General features: G+C 35.0%; 1 protein-coding gene across 5 annotated transcripts in view; it reads left to right on the forward strand.

The window, feature by feature from the left end:
• AFG1L (AFG1 like ATPase) overlaps nt 1-22,764 on the forward strand; it is a 231,256-nt gene that overhangs the window by 115,822 nt on the left and 92,670 nt on the right. For all 5 annotated transcript variants that reach the window (XM_045806940.2, XM_087865364.1, XM_045806943.2 and 2 more), the window contains one exon: nt 15,232-15,290. In XM_045806940.2, the coding sequence (XP_045662896.1) occupies nt 15,232-15,290 (59 nt within the window). The remainder of the gene's footprint in view (nt 1-15,231; nt 15,291-22,764) is intronic.

Below are 22,764 nucleotides of genomic sequence, written 5' to 3' on the forward strand. Positions count from 1 at the left end.
ACCAATGAAATTAGAAAACAAACAATTGTAAAATTTAACAAACCCCAAACTAAGTTTTTTGAGATGAACAGAATTGAAAAACCTTTAACTACACTGATAAGAAAAAAAATACACAAATGACCAATATTAAGAATGAAAGAAGGATTATAAATATTAAAAGGATATTTTAAGAAGAAGAATATTGTGAGCAACTTCATGACTACAAATGTCACAACTTAGATGAAATGGACAAAATTATGGAAAAATAAAATTTGCCAAACTGACACAAAACGAAAATTCAGAATATCTGAATATCCATATTGCTATTAATGAAACTAATTTGTTATCAAAAACTCTCCCACCAAAAACTCTAGGCCCAGGTGGTTTCACTGATGAATTTTATCAAACATTTAAAGAAGAAAGAGCCGCAGTCTTACACAAACTCTTTCAGAAAACAGAAGAGAGGGAAACATTTCCCAACTCCTGTTATGTGTCCAGTGTAGCCTTACCAGTAAAACTTGACTAAGTCATTCCAAAGAAAGAAAACTAACAAGATAATATTTCTAAAGAACATAGACATAAAAAAAATTAACAACATATTAGCAAAGCACTTCAGCGGCATATTAAAAAAAGGATAATACATCAAACTATTTGGGGTTTATTCTACGAATGCAACATTAATTTAAAATTTGAGAAATCAGTGTTATCTATATTAACAGAATAAAGGAGAAAAATAATACTTCAATAAGTAGGGAAAAAACATCTGATAAGATCTAGCTCACATTCATTATTAAATGCTAGGGCTAGCATTTTATTAAAAAAACAACCAACCAACAAACTGGGAATAGAAAAAAAACTTCTTTCTTTTGGTAAAGAACATCTACCAGAACCATCCACCAAAACCAGTAAGCGTATTTAATGGTGAAATATTGGACATTCTTCCTCTCACACTAGGACCAGGACAAGAATGCATACTTACTCTTCCCGCTTCTAGTCAATGTAATATCAGAGGTCCTAGTCACTGAAATAAGGCAAGGAAAAGAAAACATGGACTGGAAAAGAAGAACTAAAGCAATCTATTTTTACAGAAGACACTGTTTACATAGAGATGTCTTTAAAATCTTCAAATAAGCTTGTAGAGCTACTGTGTAAATTTAGCACAGTCACAGTTACATGGTTAGTGTACAAAAATCAATGATATTTTTATATACTTACAGCAAGGAATTGGAAAATGAAAGAAAACATCTAATTTTTAATATCATCAAAAACATAAAGTAATTAGAAATATGTTTAACAGAAAACCTGCAATATCTCTCTACACTGAAAAGTAGAAAACATTGCTGGGAGAAATTAAAGACCTAAATAAGTGATATTCCATTTTCTTGGATTGGAACATTCAATATTAGAAAAAATGTCACTTCTTCTTAAATTGATCTGTAGATTCAGTGCAATCATAGTCATAACCCCAGCATGCTTTTTGGAGGGGTAGAAATTGACAAGAGTTATATAGCAATGAAAAGTACCTTGAGTAAGCAAAACAATCTAAAAAGAATAAAGTTGGGGCACCTGGCTGGCTCAGTTGGTAGAGCACATGACTCTTAATCTCAAAGCCATGAGTTCAAGCCCCATGTTGAGTATGGAGTCTACTTAAAAAATTTGTTTTTTAAAGATTTTATTTATTTGCCAGAGGGAGAGAGAGAGAGAGAGACAGCACAAGCAGGGGGAGAGGCAGGCAGAGGAAGAAGCAGGCTCCCTGCTGAGCAAGGAGCCTGATGCGGAACTCGATCCCAGAACCCTGGGATTATGACCTTAGAGAAAGGCAGATGCTTAACTGAGTCACCCAGGCATCCCTCCCCCAATTTTTTTTTTTTTTAAGGAACAACAAAGCTGAAGGACAGTTTCAAGATTTACTAAAAATCTACAAAAAATTAAGATGTGTAGTATTGTCATAGGATAGAAAAATTAATCAGTGGAGATTAATGATTGGAATGGAGAATGGAGAGCTCAGAAAGAGATAACTACTTATATGATCATTCGACTTTTTTTTTTTTTTTTAAGATTTTATATATTTGACAGAGAGAGAGACAGCCAGCGAGAGAGGGAACATAAGCAGGGGGAGTGGGAGAGGAAGAAGCAGGCTCCCAGTGGAGCAGGGAGCCCGATGCAGGACTCCATCTGAGGACCCTGGGATCACGCCCTGAGCTGAAGGCAGATGCTTAACGACTGAGCCACCCAGGCGCCCCTGATCATCTGAGTTTTTGACAAAGGCAGTGGACAGTCTGTTGGGGAAAGAAATGATGCTGGAATATCTGGATATCATTATGGGAAAAAATGAACTTTGACCCCTACCTCATGTATCATAAAAATTGATTTGAGATGGATCATAGACCTAAGTAAAAAAAAAAAAAAACTATAAAGCTTTTCGAGGAAAACATTGAAGTATGTCTTCATGATTTAGGGGTAGGCAAAGATTTCTTAAACAAGTCCTAGAAAGCAGTACTATAAAAAAAAATGATAGATTTCAACAAAATTAAAAACTGCTGCTCCTTCAAAAGCACCTTAGGAAAATGAATGGGCAAGCCACAGACTGGGAAAAAATAGTTGTAAATCATATATTTGATAAAGGAATAGAATCCAGAATATACAAAGAATTCTCAAAAGCCAATAATAAACCACCTAATAAGAATTGGGCCCAGTTTTTGAACAGGCACTTCTTTTGGCTAGGAGACACATGCAAAAATGCCAACTTAAATAGTCACCAGGCAAATGCAAATTAATAGCACAGTGAAACATCATAATTCATACCCCCCGCAGTGACTCAAAAAGACTTGCAGAACCCACTACTGATGAGAATGTGGGGCAACTAACACTCTCCTACACTGTTGATGGGAATGTAGAGTGTAAGACACTTTGAAAAAAGGTTTGACATTTTCTTATGAAATTAAACATACTTCTAACCCTATGATCCAACAGTTAAACTTTTAGATATTTACCCATAGAAATGGGAAGAAAAAAAGTGGACAAAAAAACTTGTACAAGAATGGTTCTATTAGCCAGTATATAGACTAATTGAACATTAAAAAAAAAAAAAAAGAATGGTTCTAGCAGCTTTATTTATAATAGCCAATAACTAGAAACAACTCAGGTTTTCATCGTCCAGAGGATGGATAAAGAAACTGTAGCATATGAGTAAAATGGAACACTACTCAGCAATAAAAAGGAATAAACACATAACAACATGGGTAAATTTCGGAAACAAGCTGAGTTAAAGAAGCATTATACAATATAATATATACTCTATAATTTCACTTTTATGAGGTTTTAGAAAAGGTTTTATGGTTTGCTTTGGGGATTATAGTATAAAACTTTAACTTATCAGTCTACCTTTAAGTGATGTTATACCACTTCGAGTATAGTGTAAGAACCTTACTTTTAACAGTATACACCCATTTTTTTCTTTCCAGCTTTTGTCGTATTGTTTTCATACATTTTACTTCTGCATGTTATACATGCCAAAATATACTGTAATATTTGCTTTAAATAGTTACCTATTTAAAAATTTTTAAGCTTTTTTTTTTGAGAGAGAGAAAGAGAGGGAGAGAGCGTGAGCATGAGCAGAGGGGAGGGACAGAAGTAGAGGGAGAAGCCAGGGATCCTGATGTGGGGCTTGATCCCAGGACCCTGGGATCATGACCTGAGCCGAAGGCAGACACTTAACCAGTGAGCCAGGGAGGCGCCCTTATTTTTAAAAATTTTTAAAGATTTTTTTTTGAGAGAGAGAGTGAGAAAGAGCGCATGAGAGCACAAATGGTGGGGGAGGCAGGGGTTGGAGGGGCAGAGGAGGAGGGAGAGGGATAAGCGGACTCCACACTGAGTATGGAGCCTGGTGGGGGCTCCTGTATCTCATGGCCCTGAGATCATTACCTGAGCTGAATCAAGAGTCTGCCTCCTAACCAGCTGAGCCACCCAGGCACCCCTAAATAGTTCTCTTTTAAAAGGATTTAGGTAAGGGGCACCTGGCTGGCTCATTTGAAAGAGCATGAAACTCATGATCTCAGGGTTGTGAGTTTGAACCCCACGTTGGGTATAGAGATTACTTAAAAATAAAAATCTTAAAAAAAATAAATAAAAAAGGATTTAGGGGCGCTTGAGTGGCTCAGTTGGTTAAGCGGCTGCCTTCGACTCAGGTCATGATCCCAGAGTCCTGGGATCGAGCATCTCATTAGGCTCCCTGCTCAGCAGGACGTCTGTTTCTCCCTCTCCTCCCCCTCCCTCTGCCTCCCTCCTCATGCTCTCTCTCTCTCTTTCAAATAAAGAAATAAAATCTTTTTTAAAAAAGGATTTAGATAATAATAAAGTTTCATATTTAGCCATAATTACCATTCCTTGTGCTCTTAATTCCTCTGTGTATTACAGGGTTCCATCTAATATTTTTTTGCCAGAGGACTTCTTTTTAATATTTTTTTGTAGTTCTAGTATTCTGGTGATGAATTCTTTCAGCTTTTGAATGTCACAAAAAGTCTGGATTTTGTTTTGTTTTTTAAAGTAGGCTTCATGCCCAGCATGGAGCCCAACTCAGGGCTTTAACTCATGACCCTAAGATCAAGACCTGAGCTGAGAGCAAGAGTCAGACACTTAACTGAGTAAGCCACTCAGGCGCCCCCAAAATCTGTATTTTTAAAGATGCCTTTGCTCAGGATAGAATTCTTTGTTGACAGTTTTGTTTTTTCCATCGTCCTTTAAAGGTGTTGCTTCACTGAGTTCTGGCTTCCACTGTTTCCAGTGAGAAGGTGCTGTCATCATTATTTCTTTATATTTAATGTATCTTTTTTACTCTGGCTGCTTTTAGGATTTTTGTTTTCCTTTAATTACCATTTTTAAAAAAAGATTTTATTTATTTATTTGACAGAGAGAGAGAGACAGCCAGCGAGAGAGGGAACACAAGCAGGGGGAGTGGGAGAGGAAGAGGCAGGCTCCCAGCAGAGGAGCCTGTTGTGGGGCTTGATCCCAGAATGCCGGGATCACGCCCTGAGCTGAAGGCAGACGCTTAACAACTGAGCCACCCAGGCGCCCCCTTTTAATTACCATTTTTAAGTAGTTTGATTATAATATGCCTTGGTGTTGTGCTTGGCCCTCATAGAGCAAATTGGATCTGTGGGTTTATAGTTGTCATCAAGTTTGGAAATATTTTGACCGTTATTTCTTCAAGTTTTTTAAATATTCTCTCCTCTTCTCCCTCTTTGGGTACTGCAGTTACATATATATTAAGTTGCTTAAAGTTGTGCCACAGATCACGTATTCTCTCTTCGGTGTTTCTTAGTTTTTCTTCCTCTCAGTGCTTCATTTTGGCTAGCTTCTATTGCAGTATCTTCAAGTTCACCGATATTTTTCTTCACTGTCTAACCTACTGTTATTCCCATCCAGCATATTATTCATCCCACATATTGTTTTTGCCTCTAAAAGTTCATCTTAAGCCTTTTTTATATTTTCTGTGTCTCTATTTGATTGGGACAATCTTTATGCTGCTTGAACACATGGAATACAGCAATAACTGTAATGTACTCGTCTTCTAAATGTATTGCCTGTGTCAGTCCTAGGTCTGTTTCTCTTGATTGATTTTTCTCCTCATTATGGGCCATATTTTCCTTTTTCTTTGCATGCCTGGTCTTTTCTTATTGGATACCAGACAATGTAAATTTTACTGTGTTGAGTGCTGGAGATTTTTGTATTCCTATAAATACTTGTGAGCTTTTTTCCTGTTCTTAGAAATGGTATGATTTGTGTGGGGTGGGGGTTATTGCCTTTAAGCTTTGTACAGCAGGACAGAGCAAAATTTAGTCTAGGACTAGTTTTTCTCACCAGCAAGGTAAATCCTTTTCAGTACTCTACCCAGTACCCCATGAATTATGAGGTTTTCCAATCTGACTGGTGGAGACAGGCATCATTCCCAGCCATGTGTGAGCTCCAGTGATGGTTTTCTCTAATACTTTCAGATATTTTTTTGCCTGGCTTTGGGTAGTTTCCTCCCACACATGTCTGTCTGATCAGTACTTCACTGAGGACCCAATAGATACCTTTAGCAGCTCTCCAGAGCTTTTCCCACTGGGCAGCTTTCTTTTCTCTGGTACTCTGCCCTGGGAACTCTGCTTGCTTTTCTTCCCTGGACTCTCATCCGTCTCAGTTCAGGGAGGCTGCCAGGTGCTGCCTAGGTTCCCCCACTCTGAGCAGGATCCTATAAACTTTCCCCAGGCACCAAGCTGGGGCAATTGTAGAACTCAATGCACTTGTTTCCTATTCTCAGGGATAACTGTCCTTTGATCCTGGTGTCTGATGTTTACACAAAGGTATAATACCAGGTCTGGGGATTAGGGGGGGTCCACTCTAAAACTTTGTCCACCATAGTGGATTCAAGAAAGTTTGATTCAGAATGTGTTATTTGAACAATAGATTGTATACTATTAGAAAAGAAGGTAGAGAAAGTCATGAGCTATCCTGACACTTGTGCCTAGAATACCCTTCCTTCCTCTTTGCTGGGTCGCACCCTGCTTTTTTTCGCAAGGTGGTCTAGTGCCACTGTTACCTTTGTAAAGCTGCCTTTGAACCATGATAAAAGGAATAGCTTCTTTTGTGTATTATATTTATACTTCTGTCCCTTTTTACCTTGAATCATGGTTATAGTCTGGTTGTGTCTGTCAGCTATGATAAGCTGAACACAACATGGTTCTGAAGAAGTCCACAAGTTTTAACATCATTGAAGACCTTGACTCCTAGGTATACCTATTACTGGCTGGAAATTCAACAAATTATCTGAAACTATGAAGATTAATTTCTTTTGCTGTAAAAGGGAGGTAGAAATATCTGCTTTATAGTGTTACTGTGATTTGTATACATTGCCTAGCAAATTGCCTGGCTCCTAGTCAGTATTCTGTAAATCCTAGTTCCTCTTTTTATCTTTCGTCTTCAGCACTCATTTCAGCATAACTATGTAGTAGGAATTCATGAATGTATGTTGAAATGGATATAAAACGATATTTTTAACTTCTTGAGGAACCTCCATACTGTTTTCCAGAGTGGCCGTATCAGCTTGCAATCCCACCAACAGGGTAAGAGGGTTCCCTTTTCTCCACATCCTCGCCAATATTTGTTGTTGACTTTTAATTTTAGCCGTTCTGACTGGTGTGCGGTGGTATCTCATTGTGTTAAAAGGAAAACTCCTTTTAATTATCGATCCTCAAGGTTTTCTTACTCTCAACAGATATGTACTCTCAACAGATATAAATAAGCATTAAACCTGTTGGTTTTAACCCTTGGATTTGTTTTTTAAGTTTTTATTTTAATTGCAGTTTATTACCATATAGTGTTATATTAGTTTCAGGTGTACAATGTAGTGATTCAGCAATTCCATACATCACTCGGTGCTCAGGTGCTCATCATGACAAATGTACTCTTTAATCCCTATCACCTATTTAACCCACCCCCCAACTACCTTCCCTCTGGTAACTATCAGTTTGTTCTGTGTAATTAAGGGTCTGTTTCTCGATTTGTCTTTTTCCCTTTGCTTGTTTGTTTTGTTTCCTAAATTCTACATATATATATGTATGAAATCACAGGGTATTTGTCTTTCTCTGACTTATTTCATTTAGCATTATACTCACTGGCTCCATTCATGTTCTTGCAAATGGCAAGATTTCATTATTTTTTATGGGTGAATAATATTCCATTGTGTATATATGCCACATCTTCTTTATCCATTCATCAATCGATGGACACTTGGGCTGCTTCCATATCTTGGCTATTGTAAATAATGCTGCTCTAAACATAGGGGTGCATGTATCCCTTTGAATTAGCGTTTTCATATTCCTTGGGTGAATACTCAGTAGTGTGATTGCTGGATTAGGGTAGGGTAGTTCTGTTTATAATTTTTTGAAAAACCTCCATACTGTTTGCCACAGCAGTTGTATCAGTTTGCATTCCCATCAACAGTGCACAAGGGTTCCTTCTTCTCCACATTCTCACCAACACCTGTTTTTTCTTGTGTTGTTGATTTTAGCCATTCTGACAGGTGTGAGGTGATATCTCAGTGTAGTTTTGATTTGTACATCCCTGATGATGGGTGATGTTGAACATCTTTTCAGGTGCGTGTTGGCCATCTGATATCTTTTTGAAAAAATGTGCATGTCTTCTGCCCATTTTTAAATTGGATTATTTATTTTGGGGGTGTTGAGTTGTGTCAGTTCTTTATGTATTTTGGATATTAACTCTTTATCAGATGTGTCATTTGCAAATATCTTCTCCCATTCCATAGGTTGTCTTTTAGTTTTATTGGTTGTTTCCTTTGCTGTGCAGAAGCTTTTTATTTTGATATAGTCCCAATAGTTTGTTTTTGTTTTTGTTTCCCTGGCCTCAGGAGACATATGTAGAAAAAAGTTGCTAAGGCCAGTGTCAAAGAAGTCACTGCCTTTGTTCTTTGCTAGCATTTTTATGGTTTCAGATCTCACATTTAGGGCTTTAATCCATTTTGAAATTATTTTTGTGAATAGTATAAGAAAATGGTTCAGTTTCATTCTTTTGCATGTTGCTGTCCAGTTTTCCCAACACCGTTTGTTGAAGAGACTGTCTTTTTCCCACTGAGTATTCTTTCCTCCTTTGTCAAAGATTATTTGACCATATAGTTGTGGGTTCCCTTCTGGATTTTCTGTTCTTTTCTATTGATCTGTAAGTCTACTTTTGTGCCAGTACCATACTGTTTTGATTACTATGGCTTTGTAATATAACTTGAAGTGTAGAATTGTGATGCCTCTAGCTTTGCTTTGCTTTTTCAAGATTGCTTTGACTATTTGGGGGTCTTTTGCGGTTCCATACAAATTTTAGAATTGTTTTTTCTAGTTCTCTGAATAATGCTGTTGGTATTTTGATAGGGATTGCATTAAATATGTAGATTGCTTTGGGTAGTATAGACATTTTTAACAATATTTATTCTTCCAATCCATGAGCATGGAATGTCTTTTCATTTCTTTGTGTCATCTTCAATTTATTTCACCAGGTCTTTTACCTCTTTGGTTCGGTTTATTCCTAGGTATCTTATTATTTTTGATGCAATTGTAAATGGGATTGTTTTCTTAATTTCTCTTTCTGCTGCTTCATTATCGGTGTATGGAAATGCAGCAGATTTCTGTAGATCCTGCAACCTTGCAGAATTTATTTATCAGTTTTATCAGGTTTTTGGTGGAGTCTTTTGGGGTTTCTATATATACTATCATGTCATCTGCAAATAATGAATGTTTTACTTCTTCCTTACCAATTTGGATGCCTTTTATTTCTTTTTGTTATATTATTGCTTGGACTTCCAGTACTCTGTTGAATAAAAGTGGTAAGAGTGAACATCCTTGTCTTGTTCTTGACCTTAGGGAAACAGCTGTCAGTTTTTCCTGATTGAGGATGATGTTTGCTGTGAGGTTTTTCATATATGGCCTTTATTATGTTGAGGAATGTTCCCTCTAAACCTATTTTGTTGAGAGTTTTTATCATGAATGGATGTTATACTTTGTCAAATGCTTTTTCTACATCTTTTGAAATGATCATGTAGTTCTTATCCTTTCTCTTACTGATACGATGTATCACATTGATTGATTTGTGAATATTGAACCACCCTTACAACCTCGGAATAAGTCCCACTTGATCATTGTGAATGATTTTTTTTAATGTGTTGTTGGATTCTGTTTGCTAGTATTTTATTGAGGATTTTTGCATCTATGTTCATCAGATATAGTGGCTTGTAGTTCTCTTTTTTGTGATGTTTTTATTCGGTTTTGATATCAGGGTAATGCTGGTCTCATAGAATGAATTTGGAAGTTTTCCTTCCTTTTATATTTTTTGAAATAGTTTGAGAATTATAGGTATTAACTCATCTTTACATATTTGGTAGAATTTGCCTGTGAAGGCGTCTGGTCCTGGACTTTTGTTTGTTGGGAGTTTTTTGATTACTGGTTCCATTTTTTTTTTTTTTTTTTGCTGGTTGTCAGTCTATTCAAATTTTCTTTTTCTTCCTGTTTCAGTTTTGGTAGTTTATCTGTTCCTAGGAATTTATCCATTTCTTCTAGGGTGACCAATTAGTTGGCATTTAGGTTTTCATAATATTCTTTTATAATTGTTTGTGTTTCTGTGGCATTGGTTGTTATTTTTCCTTTGTCATTTGTGATTTTGAGTTCTTTCTCTTTTTTTCTTGATAGGTCTGGCTAGAGGTTTTTCAATTTTACTGATTTTTTTTTTTTTTTTTTTACAAAGAACCACCTTCTGGTTTCACTGATCTATTGTTTTTTTGTTTGTTTGTTTTTTAGTTTCTATATCATTTATTTCTGCATTAATCTTTATTATTTCCTTCCTTCTGCTGGTTTTAGGTTTTGTTTGTTCTTTTTATAGCTCCTTTGGATGTAAGTTTAGGTTGTTTATTTGAGATTTTTCTTCTTGAGGTAGGCCTGTGTTGCTATAAATTTTCCTCTTAATGGAAAATTACTTTTCTTCTTCTTACTTTTGCTGCATCCTAAAGGTTTTGGACCATTATGTTTTCATTTTCATTTGCTTCATGTACTTTTTATTTCTTCTTTTATTTCCTGGTTTACCCATTCATTGTTTAGTAGCAGATTATTTAACCTCCATGTATTTGTGGTCTTTCCAGATTTTTTCTTGTTGTTGACTTCTAGTTTTATAGCCTTGTGGTCTGAAAAGATTCATGGTATGACTTCAGTCTTCTTGAATTTGTTGAGTCTTGTTTTGTGGGCTAAAATGTGATCTATTTTGGAGAATGTTCCGTGTGCACTTGAAAAGAATGTATATTCTGTTTTAGAATGGAATCTCTGGAATATATCTGTTAAATCTATCTGGTCCAGTGTGTCATTCAAAGCCGTTGTTTCCTTGTTGATTTTTTGTTTAGAAGATCTGTCCATTGATGTAAGTGGGGTGTTTAGGTCCCTACTGTTATTGTATTGTTATCAGTTAATTCCTTTATTTTTGTTATTGTTATTACATTTATTATTAACTGTATGTATTTGGGTGCTCCTATGTTGGGTGCATAAATATTTACAATTGTTATATCTTCTTGTTGGATTGTCCCCTTTATTAGTATATAGTGTCTTTCTTTGTGTCTTGTTACAGCCTTTGTTTTAAAGTCTATTTTGTGCGATATGAATATTTTTACTCTGGCCTTCTTTTGCCATCCATTTGCATGATAGATGTTTCTCCATCTCCTCACTTTCAATCTGCAAGTGTCTTTTGGTCTGAAATGAGTCTCTTGAAGGCAGCGTATAGATGGGTCTTGTTTTTTTATCCATTCTGTCACCCTGTGTCTTTTGATTGGAACATTTAGTCCATTTACATCCAAAGTAATTATTGATGGATATGTATTTATTATTTGTTTTGTGATTGTTTGTAAAGATGTTCTCTGATCCCTACTTGTCTTTCTTTCATGTTTTGCTGAATTGTTTAGTGGTATGTTTGGATTTCTTTCTCTTTATTCTTTGCATATTTATTAGTGGTTTTTGATATATGGTTACCATTAGGTTTGTATATAACCTCTTCTGTGATGTTTGGATTTTTAAGGAAAAATCTGTATATCCATGTACATCTCCAAAGTATTTAGATCCTTGTAATTACTTTAAAAATCCTCTTTGCATGTATTTCGTCTGTAAGTATTATTATAGTTATTCACTGTGGAGAATGTAGAGGTCCTTATTACCAGTCTTGAAAAATGAATGTGCCATAATTTCAGTACTCTCTCTTATATGACCAAGTGCTCATTTAACTCTGTTTAGAGATCATTAAAAAATTGTAGGCAAGAACTTCTGAATTTTTAAATAGTATTTAGTAAACAATGACAAATGTTGATATAAATGTGTTATAAAATCTTTATGTCTGAGAAAAATAATATTAAACAACTAGTATGAAAAAAACGGTAGCTAAGTAACATTTCAGGAGATGGATCTATTGCATTGATAATTAGCATAATATTTGAATTGCAAAAAACTCTTCAATTTAATGAGTACAGTTCTTTTTCACTTAAGTGTCCTATAAAAACCTAAAGGTTTTCAAGCCAAATGAATTTTGTTTAGAATTCTGTTTAGAAAATACTTCTCAGAGCACAAAGTTTGGATTATATATCCTTATAAAGGGAGAGTGTTTTTAAAGTTAACCCTTTAAAAAATTAACTCTTGAAGATCGAAAGGTATTATTATTTGATTTTAATTTTGCTGACAAGTGGAAACTTTCAATCAAGAATATTACAAGTAGTCCTTTCTACATTTTTCATTGTCATGAACCTACTGAAAGGTACACACTTGTTAAGTTACTTCTCAGAGCCTTATATGTTCATAGCAAAGATATTCTGTAAGTGAGACCAAAAGGTTACCTTAACATAGGTAAACTTTTCATTTGTGTAATATCTCAGCATTAATTCTATAACATTGTGTTCTTCAATATTCATTTTGGTATTTTTCCCAATAAATTTTGAAAGAACTTATTAAGGTATAATTGATATACAATAAATGGCACATATTGAAAGGGTACAATTTACAGAATATTGGCATGTGTATACTCTGTGAAAATACCACCACAATCAATATAATGAATATTTCCATCGCACTCAAAACTTTCCTCTTTCCCTGTTTTCATCTCTCCCGGTCATTGTTGTCCTGCTGGCCCCTTCTCTAGGCAACCACTAATTTGCTTTCTGTTACTGTAGCTTTAGTTTGCTTTTTTTAGAGTTTTATATAAATGGAATCACACAGTATGTACCCCCCCCCTTTTTTTTGGTCTGACCTCTTGCTCTGCAAAATTATTTTGAATTTCATCTGTTTTGTTGTGTGTATGGTTTCTACTTTTTATTGCTAAGTAGTATTTCATTTCACAGAAATGCCACAGTTTGCTTATCCACTCACCTAATGATGGACATTTGGATTGCTTCCTGTTTGGAGCTATTAAAAATAAAGCTGCTATAAACATTGAGTGTATTTAAATTATCTTATTTTTTGGGACATCTGGCTGGCTCAGTCAGTGGATCATGTGACTGTTGATCTTGGGGTCGTGAGTTCAAGCTCCACGTTGGGTGTGGAGGCTACATAAAAAATAAATAAATAAAATAAGGCTATTTTATCTTCGAATTTTACCACTTATTGGCAATCATGGCTGTCAACTCTTGTCATACAGCAGTGTTTTTATGCACCTTCCCCAACAACTTAATAATTAGAGAAGATTTTGAAAATACCTAACTTAATAACCCATTTCCTGTATTTTACCTATTTTACTCATTTGAGGTATTGATTATAGGAAAGGAAAGATCTTATTTTGAATTTGAAAATTCCAACAGCCTGGCCAGCATTATCTTACCTTTTATAATATCCCTAAATAAATATATTAAATGTAATGGAATTAAAGCCTCTTGTCCTTAATTAACCAGAGCTTTGCAAATACGTTTCTACACTGTAATGATGTTATGATGAAAAGAGAATAAATGTTTCCTAATGACCATCTTTTATTTCCATAAGTAAATGTGGCAGTTGAAGTCTATCTCAGTTATCAAATTTTCTCTAAAGAGGGAAATATAGAAAGGACACTATAAAGCATATTTGAAAGAAAATTGAGACATATAACCTAAATCATGGGTTTTATTATTGAGAACACTTTTTACTGCTCCCAGTTTTATACTTAAAAAAAAAAAAAATCTCATTACTCTAGATTTTACTTTTAAAAGGAGTGCTATATTTATATGCAATAACATTTCAATCTCTTGAATAAAATTCCAAGTCTTCTTTTTTTAGAAAGAAAGAAAAAAGGAAGAATAAAGAAAAATATGTAAAGCTTAAAATTTGTCACCCCTTTCCGCTTATTTGCTCTTGACAGTGTCTATTCATGTGTGTGGATAAGTCTGAACATACATGCACTGTGACAAATGCATATATAAAAACCACCATTCTAAGGCAAAAAATACTAGCTGTTTATTATTTTATAACTGCATTGAATTTATAGTCTTTTGAGAATGAAATTTTTATTTTTAGGTAATTTCTTTTAAAGTAAAGTGGCCTTAGTATCATTTACCTCAATGTTAAGTATGTGGTCTTGATACAAATACTTGCACAGTTCTGTCTATTGATGTGTTTTCTTAAAAGGCTAATCTTGTTACACACTTTTAATTCTGTACTGAGAATTTTTACTATAGATTGAGATAAAGGGCAATATAATTCCTTTCCCAGTAAAATTCTATATGTTGAAATATTAAATACTTAAGAAAATATCTTTTTCTATAATAATTTTTTATTATGTTATGTTAGTCACCATACAGTACATCCCCAGTTTTTGATGCAATGTTCCATGATTCATTATTTGTGTATAACACCCAGTGCACCATGCAATATGTGCCCTCCTTAATACACATCAGTGGCCTATCCCAGTCCCCCACCACCCTACCCTCTGAAGCTCTCAATTTGTTTCCCAGAGTCCATAGTCTCTCGTGGTTCATTCCCCCCTTCTGTTTACCCCCCCTTCATTCTTCCCTTCCTTCTCCTACCGATCTTCCTGCTATTTCTTATGTTCCATAAATGAGTGAAACCATATGATAATTGTCTTTCTCTGCTTGACTTATTTCACTTAGCATAATCTCCTCCAGTCCCGTCCATGTTGCTGCAAATGTTGGGTAATCGTTCTTTCTGTTGGCTGAGTAATATTCCATTGTATATATGGACCACATCTTCTTAATCCAGTCATCTGTTGAAGGGCATCTCGGCTCCTTCCACAATTTAGCTATTGTGGACAATGCTGCTATGAACATTGTGGTGCATATGGCCCTTCTCTTTACTACGTCTGTATCTTTGGGGTAAATACCCAGTAGTGCAATTGCTGGATCATAGGGTAGCTCTATTTTTAACTTTTTAAGGGACCCCCACACTGTTTAAAAAAATATCTTATGTTGAGTTATTGATTTAGGATTATTTGTGATATCTTCCAAATTCTTGTATTGCTTTAAACTATAGTTTAAAGCCAATTTGATTGAATGTCTTTTGATTTTCTTTCATAATTTTGTTAATTCTTCCTCTTATTAAGAATATAATGAATTTTGTGTAGTACCAGAATAGAAATCAATTTTGGTTATTTTTCTTTTGCATGTTTATCATTTTTATAAATAGAAGGCTTTATTTTCCAGACTGAGATATGAGCTAACATTAGATTTAGGCTAAATAAAAAGCTAATAGCAATTTTTTCTTTCAGATCTCTATAAAAATGGACTCCAAAGAGCTAACTTCATACCATTCATTGCTGTCCTAAAGGTAAGGGAAATCACTTACTTGTGTTCACTGATTAATATTGTATTGATTGATAATGAAGGGCTTTTATAGCATTGCCATGGTCTTGCATTCAAGTAAAAGTCATTTTGATATTAGATAGTTACAGTCAAAGACACTAAAGAAGAAAAGAATGTTTTTTATATAGTATTCATCAATGTGTACACAGGAGAAATTATAAAATATAGTCTAAATTATTGTCTAACTGAAACATTTGATAGTTTGCATTTATAAATTTTAATTTGAGGTTTGCTCATAAATATTATAGTGGAATGTTTAACCTTATACATTGATTTCTGAAAAAAATGTTTAATGTTCTCTGTTTCTTTCAGGTTAATGGTCTTTAACATGTTTTCTCAGCTATTAAAGTTGCTATTCTAGAGTAGCATTATTACAAAAATATTCTAATATATTTAAATGTGATTGCCATCAAGTTATCATGAAATTATGTCAAGTTGAGGCACATAAATAGTTTAAATATTTGTGTGTATCATCACTGCATAGAGTTTGAAATAGTCTTCATTACAATCTGATTAAGAATAAAGAAAACCTCCTTTTTCACTGTTAATTTAAATAATTTTTTACACAATTATGCAATAATTCTATATTCTACCAATATTTATTGAGAACCTACTATGTACGAAGTGCTGCGTTAGCTGTGATGGGTAATGCAATCATGAAATACGCTATGTTTCTTGCTTATAAGTCATTTATAATTTAGTTGGGCATATAGTACATACACAAATATCTATAACACAAAGCAAAATGAAGTACCAAAAAAGTACCAAAAAGAAGCATATGTGCCAAAATATAATTCCCATAATTCTTAGTTGCATAATTTTTCCCAGTCTATAGCAATATAACTGAAGAAGGGATAAAGTTGTATTATTTTTTAAAACCTAAAAACCTCAATGGGGCGCCTGGGTGGCTCAGTCGTTAAGCATCTGCCTTCGGCTCAGGGCGTGAGCCCAGCATTATGGGATCGAGCCCCGCATCAGGCTCCTCCACTGTGAGCCTGCTTCTTCCTCTCCCACTCCCCCTGCTTGTGTTCCCTCTCTCTCTGGCTGTCTCTCTCTCTGTCAGATAAATAAATAAAAGCTTTTAAAATAAAATAAAAACCTCAAAAATTCTTACGAGGAAGGAGAAGTAATGGGGTGCCTTGGTGGCCTAGTCTGTTCAGCGTTGACTCTTGATTTCAGCTCAGGTCATGATCTCAGGGTCCTAGGATTGAGCCCCCCCCCCCCTCAGCTCTGTGCTTAGTGGGAAGTCGCTGGAGATTCTCTCCTTCTCCCTCTTCCCCTCCCCGCAGCTCACATGTGCACGTTCTCTCTCTCTTTCTCTAAAATAAGTAAATACATCTTTAGGAAAAGGAGGAGAATATTTTTTTCTTCAAATATTCTAAAGATATAGTCAGAGAATCTTTTTGAAGTTGTTGTTGGTACCAAACTTTATTCCCTGTGCTATACTTAGGAGAATTAAAACATCTATTTCCTTGACCAATTTTAAGTTCCCAGAGGTTTTTATTTTTTGTGAGATATTTATAGATGTAAGAAAAAGTACTCTTTGAAGATTTATGCTGTTAGTATTTTTCCCCTTTATATTCATGTTTTACATTTGGGGAGAAGGTAAATCTGCAGTGTTTTCTCCATGCTGGGTATCCAAAGTGATTTGATATATGTAGATAGCAAAATATAAACAGGGAAGCTGAGAAAAATGGGTGCTAAAAATAGTATCTTCATGTAGCAGAAAATATACAAATTATAAAGAGTGAAGGCTCACATAATGAAACAAGTTAAAGGCGCTCAGGGAACTTTGTAGGTACTTTTTTTTTTAACCACAAGCCTTAGTTTTTGGCCAGTAATTTGTCATATTTTAATATATAATAACATTATTAATAAGCAACTAAATTGGCCAGGTTTAATTTTTTTCCCTTTCTTACCCTTAATTTTTTTTTTTTTTTTGGAGAGGAAGGAACACCAAAGAGATAAATAATCCAAATTTGAAATTGAACAAGAACTGAGATAAATTTGAAATTGAACATAAACTAAAATTCGTATAAATACCAGATTGGATGAGAAAATATTTAAAATGTCTCATTTATTTAAAAGACTTTTCACATGTAGCAGACTTTCAGCCTGATAAATATATGCTGTGGCTGGTTTCCCTGGAACTTTTTTGGTGGACATATGAAGTTTCCCTTGTAAGGACAGGTGGTTTCATATTTATTTAAATGATATTTTGCCTATTCACATATGCTAGCATTACTCTTGCATATTAGCCCAGCTGAGAGAAACATAGCAGAAGTCAATCTTAAAACAAATAGAGAATCTTGGTTTAATGAAAAGAGATCATACGAATGCCTGGGTGGCTCAGTTGGTTAAGCGTCTGCCTTCACTTCAGGTCATGATCTCAGGGTCCTGGGATCAAGCCCTGCATCGGGCTCCTTGCTGAGCAGGGAGCCTGCTTCTCCCTCTGCCCTGCCGCTCCCCTTGCTTGTGCTCTCTCTCTCTCTGACAAATAAGTAAAATCTTTAAAGAAAAAGAGAGAGAGAGATTATAAACCAGATAGAAATTTATTTGGGGAAAAAGTACAGTGTAAAATACATTTTTTCCTTTAGGTTCTCCTCTATAAACCAAGTGATAACAAGTCTAATTTACTACAAGAACTTGTGATTTATTGCTTGGACTATTGCAAAAAAACCCCAAGAGCTTATAGAAGCTCTTAGTAAACAATAATATTGTTATAAAATAGTAGAAATGATGAGGAGGACTGATATGCTATTAAAAACAAAATGTGGTATATTTATACAATGAATTATTGTTCTACCATAAAAAAGGAATGGAATTCTGACATATGCTACATTATGGACAAAACCTGAAAACATACTGAGAGAAGCCGGAAACAAAAGGACACAAATTATATGATTCCACTTATATGAGGTACCTGGAAAAGGCATATTCAGAGAAACAGAAAGTAAAATAGAGGTTACCAGGGGCTGAGAGGAGAGGGGAATGAGTGGATATTGTTTGAAATTGGGTAGAGTCTCTCTTTGGGATGATGAAAAAGTTCTGGAAATAGACAGTGGTAATGATTGCATAACATTGTCAATGTACTTAATGGCATTGAATTGCACACTTAAAAGGGTTAAAATAATAAATTTTATGTTGCGTGTTTATTTTATGTTTTACCACAATTTATTACAAAAAGAAAAAAGTCATAGTACTGGAAAGGATTTATAAAATATTCAGGTACATTTCCTGTAGGAAGTCTTCCTAGAATAACCCCTTCAGACAAAGCAAGGCAAAACAAAACAAAACAAAAAGCAAACCCTTACATAATAATTTCCACTGCCTTTTAAGTAGGGAGGCTCCTATTTCACTCTTACTTGCACTTTCTTTGAGTTTATTTTGCTGTTCTTTTTCTAATTTCCTGAGATTAATTTTTTTAAAATCTCATTTCAACCTTCATTCCTAAATGCATTTAGGGCTATTTATTTTCCTTTAAATAGCTACATTTGTTAAGTTTTTACATTTAGTATTTTCACTGTTAAGTTCAAAGTATTTTCTAATTTCTATTGTGATTTCTTCTTTAACCCGTGAATCACCTGGAAGTATGTTTCTTAATTTCCAAACAAACATAAGAAATTTTCTAGTTATACTTCTTTTTTTTTTTTTAAAGATTTTATTGATTTATTCGACAGAGATCTAGACAGCCAGTGAGAGAGGGAACACAAGCAGGGGGAGTGGGAGAAGAAGAAGCAGGCTCATAGCGGAAGAGCCTGATGTGGGGCTCGATCCCATAACGCCGGGATCACGCCCTGAGCCTAAGGCAGACGCTTAACTGCTGTGCCACCCAGGCGCCCCTCTAGTTATACTTCTGTTACTATTTTCTTAACAAGTGCTTCATTGCATTGTGGTTAGAGTATATGCTCTGTGCAATTTAAATCCTTTGAAATTTGTTGAAACTTGCTTTATGGCCTAATATGTGGACAATTTTTGTAAAAATATTGTCTGTATTCTTTTTAAAAATATTTTTTAAAGTTTTTTTATTTATTTAAATAATTTTTACACCCCATATAGGGCTTCAGCTCATGACCCCAAGGTCAAGAGCATGTGCTCTTCCGACTGAGCCAGCCAGGCACCCATGTATTCTCTGTATTCTTAAAAATAATGAGTATTCAACCACAGTTGTTTGTGATAATGTATATAACACAGTACACTCATTAAATTAGAATTTTTAATTATGCTGTTCCAATTTTTATTATTTTTTTTCCCATCAACTATTATGAAGTTCATGGAAAACATCACTCACTATGATTGTGAATTTGTCTGTCTCTCTGATAATTCTGCTGTTGACCTTACATATTTGGAGGCTATGTTATAAGTTGCATGCAGATTTAAAATTATTAAATATTGCTTATGAACAGAACTTCCTTAATGAAATTTTTTACTAGGTAGTAATATAAGCTCCTTTGTTTCAAGTGTAGTTATAATTGCCTATTAAAGCATTTTTGTCTTGTGTGCTTTAAATTGCTCATGCGTAGGGTAATTTTATTGGATAATTTTAACATCTCTGTCATCTTGATGTTAGCATCTGTTGATTGTCTTTTTACATTCAGTGTGAGATCTTCCTGGTTTTTGGTATGAATGAATTTCATTGGAATCTTGGACATTTTCATAATTTGTCATGAGACTTTGGATCTTATTTTTTTAATCATTTTTTTTATTGTGGTAAAGTACATGTAACATAAAATTTACCATTTTAACCATTTTTAAGTGTACAGTTCAGTGGTATTAAGTACATTCACATTGTTGGGCAACCATCACCACCATCCATCTCTAGAACTTTTTCCTCTTCCCAAACTGAAATTCTGTCCTCATTAAATAATATTTCCCTATTCTCCTCTACTTCCAACTCCTGGTAGTCACCTTTCTCCTTTCTATCTCTGTGAATTTGCCATTTTTAGATACCTTATATAAATGGAATTATACAATATTTGTCCTTTTGTTTCTGGCTTTTTCCACTTAGCATAATGTCTTTAAGTTTCATCCATGCTGTAGCATGTGTCAACTTCCATCCCTTTTTAAGAAATAAGTTTCCATTTTATGTATATACCACAATTCGTTTATCCATTCATCTGTTGATGGACATTGGGTTAATTCTGCCTTTTAGGTCTTATGAGTAATGCTGCTCTGAACACTTGTGTGCAAATACTGGTTTGAATCTTTTTAATTCTTCTGTGTATATACACAGGAGTGGAATTTCTAGGTCATATGTATATATTGAAGTTTTTGAGGAACCGCTATACTGTTTTCCTTAGCAGCTGCACCATTTTATATTCCCACCAGCAACACACAAGGTTTTCAGTTTCTTTACATCCTTGCCAACACTTGTCTTCATCATTATTATTATTATTATTATTATTTATTATTATTATTATTTTGAACAAGAGCCACCCTAACAGGTGTAGCTTTGATTCATATTTCTCTTTGATTCAAAGTGGTAGCTCATTGTAGTTTTGATTCATATTTCTCAAGTGATTAGTGATGTATAGCATCTTTTCATGTGCTTATTGGCCATTCGTTTGTCATCTTTATTTCACCTTTTTTTTAAAGATTTATTTATTTATTTTAGAGAACGAGAGCATGAGTGGGGGGCAAAGAGAGAGGGAGAGAGAATCTCAGGCAGACTTCATGCTGAATGTGGAGCCCAATGCATGGCTGGATCCCACCACCCTGAGATCATGATCCGAGCCAAAACCCAGAGTTAGTCACTCAGCTAAATGTGCCACCCAGGAACCCCTGTTTGTCATCTTTAAACTTTAGTTTTAGATGGCTTTTTTGGACACTTCTGACAGAAATTTGGGCACTGTCTCATTATTGCCAGATGTAGGTAGAAGTCGAGGTTCTTCATTCAGCATCTATTGAGCAGATGTTCCTTGTTTCTGCTGGTGCAGAGGTTCCATTGATGCCATCAGAGGAGGGAAGGGTGCTCATTTTTGATTGGCGGGGATGAAAGTTTCAGTTCCCTACTTGGTCTTCTCTGACATTACTGGCAGGAGGGTTAGAGTGCCTCTTAACAGCCTTGTGAGAATATATTTCTAGACTCCTCTCTTGACTGGAATGGGTGGAGGTGGCACCACAGTTTGTTTTCCCTGCAGTATTTGCTGCAGTAAAAATTATTGTTGAAAAGTTGTCTCTTGTTATGTTGCCATTTTCCTGGTCCTTTGGCTAAAGAGAGCAGAGTTTTGTTGGGTCCTCATTTGTCTATGTCCATTGGCATTTCTGAGATGCTGGCTTCTTCAGCTCCAAGTCTGAAGAATTTGAACTGAAAAGAAAAGCAGAGAACTCACCATTCTTTTGTTTCTCGGGTCTTGAGATCCCTAGCTGATCTTTCTTCTTTCCACTTTTTAGTATGTTCTTATGTTTATTTTATATATAATCTCCAGGATTTTCAATTGTACATAGCAGGAGGAATAGGGAAAGGACATATACTCCATCTTCCCAGAAGTAGAAGTCAATTTATCAACTGTCCTTGTCTGCTAATTCCATCATTTCTGGTTTTGTTTTTGTGGTCTGATTTTTCCCCCTGGTTTTGAGTCCTACTTTCCTGCTTCTTGGCAAGTTTAATAATTTGTGATTGGATGCTGGACATTGTGATGATTATATTGAGTGTTACTTCCTTCTTGGCAAGTTTAATAATTGTGATTGGATGCTGGGCATTGTGGTGATTATACTGAGTGTTACTTCCTTTAAGGCTGTTGAATTTTATTTTGACAAGTGGTTAAGTTTCTTGCAGATCAGCTTTATCCTTTCGAGGCTTGTTGTTAAGCTTCAGTAGTGTGTCTCAAGTAGTCTTTACCCTAAGACTATATTAGCCTTTCTTTTACATGTGACCTTTCTAGGCTCTCTACTGAATCCCGTTAGTGTCACTGACGTCTCTCTACTCTGGCTGTTGAGAATGCTCATATCTTCTAGCTTCGTGTGGATTGTTCTTTCCCCAGTCTTGTGAAGTTTCACCTTATGCACATGCAATTTAATGTTCAGCCAAAGATTATAGACATTCTCTATGCAGCTCTGTAGAGCTCTTGCTCTGCATACTTCCTTTTTTACTGAACTGTTTCATGCAAATTCCAACTGCTTCAGTTTCCCTAAACTCTGGTCACCGTCTCTTCAACTCATTTAGACTGCGGTGCTGCTGTCTAGAAATTGCCTCTGACAGAAAGCTATGGGAAATGTAATGCTTGCTTGCCTGGTTTATTTCCCACATCTCAGGGATTGCTATCCTCTGCTACCCATTGTATGACATCTGATAGCAGATGTTTTACATGTTTTGTCCAGGGTTTTAGTGTGTAATGGCGGGAAGGTAAAATTGAGTTTTAAATACCCTGCCTTGCCTAAAAGTATAAGTCTCTTTCTTTTTTTTTTAAGTATAATTAAAATACATTTTTAATTCAAGT

Source organism: Ursus americanus, chromosome 11 (genome assembly GCF_024610735.1).
Source record: "Ursus americanus isolate L20-20 chromosome 11, mUrsAme1.1.p, whole genome shotgun sequence".
Classification (NCBI taxonomy): Eukaryota; Metazoa; Chordata; class Mammalia; order Carnivora; family Ursidae; genus Ursus; species Ursus americanus.